At 39.9% G+C, this 4,745-nt stretch overlaps 1 protein-coding gene across 1 annotated transcript in view; it reads right to left on the bottom strand.

Moving 5' to 3' along the window:
• Positions 1–234: 234 nt before the first annotated feature.
• The window catches only part of CPA6 (carboxypeptidase A6), a 59,753-nt gene continuing 55,242 nt past the window's right edge, over positions 235–4,745 (bottom strand). Inside the window, 2 exon segments of the mRNA XM_042461330.1 lie at positions 235–1,261; positions 1,768–1,852. Of these exon segments, the coding sequence (XP_042317264.1) occupies positions 1,074–1,261; positions 1,768–1,852 (273 nt within the window). The 3' untranslated portion in view covers positions 235–1,073.

Below are 4,745 nucleotides of genomic sequence, written 5' to 3' on the forward strand. Positions count from 1 at the left end.
ATCCAAGTATTAATCCAGCCTGACGCTGCTTATATTCTCAGATCAGATTTGGTGCCTTCAGGGTATTTGGGTATAAGGAACACCTCTAGAGTCGCTTTAGTATTTCTATCAAGTTTCACGCCTTTACGTTTCATGGTCTTGGAGATATCATGGGCACACACACAAACACACATTCTCTTTTATTATTACAAACAGTGATTTATTGGGTCAGGATTTATGAAGTTAATTCCCATATTCACTTTAAACCCTTTGTCCTTGGTGCTAACACATAATGATGCACAATAGCAGGGGCACACACGTTTTCCCTCTGTTTCCAGTGTCTTTCTTCCTGTGAATTTTGTCTATGGATCCTACCAGTAATTTTTCTGCACAATTAGTAGTTTATTCTATTGCCATTAAAGCTAATGATACTGACTCTAGAGATGGAAAATGGAGGAGCTTTATTATCCTCAAAGAGAAATTATTTAATTTGCATTCCACACATTTGTAATGTATCAAGGGCTGTGAATATTTTTAAATTTAAAAATCCATACGGCTGTGAATATTTTTAAATTTAAAAATCCATATTCTGTACTAAGACAACCCAGAATCTTTCCTCTTTAAGCCAAGCTGATGCCCATGGCCTGTATAAATTATGTAAACTAGAATTGACATGTCTATTTTGCATAATTTATTCTGTTTTTACTAGTCAAAGAGCTGAAGTAAAATCTTATTTGTGACACTGAAGCCTTGCCTTTCTTTAGCACTGGAAATCTTGCATTGTTCCTGCCTGCTTGCTCTCACCCCACAACTCCCACAATTTCACCAGGCATTGCCAACCAAGATACTAACAAACTCCATTGATTTATTTTCTTGAATAATACCAGAATACATACAGCCCAGCATAAATATCACATTCTTCAACAAATCAACATGTAGAATGAACATCACCTTTAGCAGAACATATCACATTCTAAATTTGATGGACATGAAAATGCCTATGTAATAAACATTTGCAATAATAATAATAATAATAATAATAATAATAATAATAATGGAAAATTTAACACATTTGGCCTTTTACTGTAGCATCCCTAATGGCATTTCTTTAGTAGGTGCAGGGTTATATTTTTGACAGCCAGCATGGTTTCTGTACAAGTTGGCTTGATTAGGGTCTCAGGCAGTAAAAATCCAAAATGACCTGTGTCACGTAGCTCAAATGCAAACGCATATGGAATACCATTTTTGTAAGCCCAGTCCATAGAACTGCCGGAACTCACATCTGGAAGAGGAGGAAAATAAGTTTTAAATGATGTATGTGAAAATATCATAAGAAGCTAAACATTCTGCTCTCTAGAGATACCAGAGAAAAACAAGATTTGCAAGGCTACAAATTCTATATAGGTGTGGGGAGGGAAGAGACAGATGCATCCTACTATGCTACAGAGAGGTTTCAATTTAATTCCAGCTGCTGTCAATGAAGATTTATGCTGGGAGAGGTGTTTCTACCTGGCTAAAATGTCCTCAGACTTGCATCCCCTTCTCTATCCATTTCTGTGGCATTTAATATCTGTAACAATTAAAGCCTTTCATTGTTTGAGGGAGCACTTTTGGCAAAACATGATAAATAGTTCATTTATTTTGGCCATAGTAAAAATATCAGCAGTCATAATGTCATTTATCTTGACTCTAGTCATATCAGGTTGAACAAAGTTCTCATTGCTAGGTTTTGCATGCCATATTGCATCAGAACCAAGAAGAAAAAAAAACTAGCTTGTTGCAACTTACACAAAGTGCTGGAGGCTGGGCCATATCGGTATCTTATCCCATAAACAGACTGCAAGGCATTTACAGCATTGAATGCTGCAGATTCCTAGGTGGGCAGCAAACAATTCCCCCAAAGAAAACATGTTATTGTATTACATATGAAATTTCAGGTAACATGAAATAATTTATCTCAGTTCCTTCCTTCAACCTTTTCCCCTTTCAAAATTTACTTTATTTTCTGGTATACCCCTTCCCAGAAACCATTTAGAAATCATCGGTTCCATAAGTGAGCTTGCATAAATCCTGATATGGAGTTGCTAACATAAAGTAGTCAGAATCCTGTTAGTAACATATGGTATTCATGTCAATGTGTTTGTGTGTTGTGTGCCTTCCAGTAATTTCTGACATATGGCGACTCTCAGATGAACCTATCATGGAGTTTTCTGCAGCTGAGAGTGTATGATTCACCCAAGGTCACCCAGGAAATTTCCATGGCTGAGCAGGAAATTGAACCATGATCCCCAGAGTCATAGTCTAGTGCTCAAACCACTACATCCTGTTGGCTCACTGCATCTGGATAGAACCATATGAGTGTTATGAAAGGAGGCATCCAGAACCTCCATGATCAATGATCCCCTGCCCATACTACCTTCCTTTAGCCACTGAGTGATGGAGGGAAGGCAAGGCATCATCTTGCTGTGTTTCTTCAGCCAGAACCACGAAAAAGAAGGCATCTTCCTGGACCTCTGAGAGGATGATGTCATCTTTATGCATCCTGCTGCAGAAACAGCCAGATGCTGGCTTTTACATGCACATGGGAAGCATCTGGTGACAGAGGGATAGTTTGTACATTGGGGGAGACAGGGAGAAAGAAGAGCTATGTCTGGCAGAGCTTTACATCCCGCCAGACTGATGTAGGATTGTTGTTGTAGCATATTTGCCATTGCATCATATAGATATGTGGTCTGGGATAGTAATTCCAACACTGGCATTACAGAAGAATGACCCAACAATAAAGACCATTTACAAAGAAGAAACCAGCAACTCCTTCTAACTCCTCTTCTATCTCAGATCACATGTGAGGCTGAAGCAATAAATGTGCTTCCCCACCAGTCCAATGTGACCTGTTCCAGGATTTGTTCAACCCACCCATGGATTAGGTAGTGGGAGAGAAAGATGGTGCCTATTTCAGGATCCTATCCCTTCCTGGAGATGCCCCCACATCCAAAGAATACACTATGCATAAAAGAGTATAATTGGATAGGGTGTCTTTGGACCCGTACAGACAGGCCAAAATAAAGCTGCTTCGGGTCACTTTGGAGGTATGCTGTTTAAATGAGGCATGTGTCCTAAGAGGCCGGATGCTACACCAAAGCAACATTCCAGTCCTAATGACTGGAGTGCAACTTTGGCGTAGCTTCTGGCCTCTTAAGATGCGTCATTTAAACAACATACCTCCAAAGTGACCTGAAACAGCTTTATTTTGGCCTGTCTGTACAGGCCCTTTGTTTACCACAGTCTGTGTGCAGAACAGACACCTCAACACAAAATACACTTCCAGGTGCAATGATTATTGTGTGTAATGCAAAATGTTCAGAAGAAAATCCCCCATGCTTGTTGCTATATCTGAAGACTTTAAGGGGATATACAAAGAATCATGCTTGTGGGTAAGTGTATTTTTGAATTCCAATTTCTGATTCTTGAAGTTAACAGAGTTTGATTTGTAACATTCTAAATAAATAAATCTGTCCACAAAGCAAACTATCCTTTGTAAAATCAAGCTCTGTCCTATATGTGTGACTTACATAACATGTCCCCAATACTGGTATTCATAGCTATCAATATCTTAGGCAGGATACAGACAGCCCAAAAAGGGCGGTCTGCCACTGCCTCCATTTCCGCCGGTGGGAAGCCTCAGCTGCCAAACGGTGAGACTTCCCAGCGGCAGAAAAAGAACTTGCAAAAAGCGGGTTGTTTTGCGTCGCGCTTGCGACGCCCGAGTGCACAAATGGCACACTCATGACGTTGCAAGGGCGACGGGACGTGCGGACGCTATGCGTCCGTCACATCAAAATGGCAGTGGCTGTGTGTATAGGGTGCTGCCATTTTGACGCCCCCGTCACGTGCTGAGGCTGGTATGGATGGTGCATCATCAGCCAACCCCTAGCACATGACAGGGGCGGCGCAAAGGCCCATCTAAATCGGGCCTCAGTTAGCAGTCTTTTTGTTGATTGCTCCTAGGCTGAGAAATCCCTTCCCAAAGAAGGGAAGGTTGGATCCTCCCAAGCAAACATATTCAGCCAACCTTTTGGCAACTGACAAGCTCCTATGGAAGAGTCTTCTAGAAGGAATTACTATACTATTGCCTGAATCCTTTATAACCTGGTATGTTATATAACCTTATGTATACCTAGCTATGTAGCTGAATTGTGAAGATGCACAATGAGACAGAGGCTGGAGTGCCTGATGTGCATTGGGACCAATGAGATGCACATTGGAACTGATGCACATTGGTCTTATACATTGGGCACCTTGCTGACTAACTGTATAGTAACAACAGCAACCCTCTACTGGATATGGATGTTACAGAGATGTGCAATTCTAATTCCCAGAAATGTAAGTTCACTTAGGAAGACATAAGTCCTCAACAGGATTCTGGACTATATGTTTTTATTTACATGCTTTTAAAATTGCTTTTAATTCACCTATAGTTTCAAATTATAATTTGTTTCTCTCTCCATATTTGTACCTGTTTGTTAATCTTGTTTTGAGTCAAGCTGAGCCCCAGTTTTTGGAAGTAGACTAGAGGATATCAGTCAAATCAATACATTTATCAATTTATAGCAAAATGTTTTGTTATTTCAGGATTATTGCATTATGTTATCAAGTAAAATATATAATTGAAAAAAAGTATTGTCATTACTTAACATCAATATGTCGGTCCCTTTCATCATCATCATCATCATCATCATCATCATCATCATCATCATCATCATCAT

Source organism: Sceloporus undulatus, chromosome 4, assembly GCF_019175285.1.
Source record: "Sceloporus undulatus isolate JIND9_A2432 ecotype Alabama chromosome 4, SceUnd_v1.1, whole genome shotgun sequence".
Lineage (NCBI taxonomy): Eukaryota > Metazoa > Chordata > Lepidosauria > Squamata > Phrynosomatidae > Sceloporus > Sceloporus undulatus.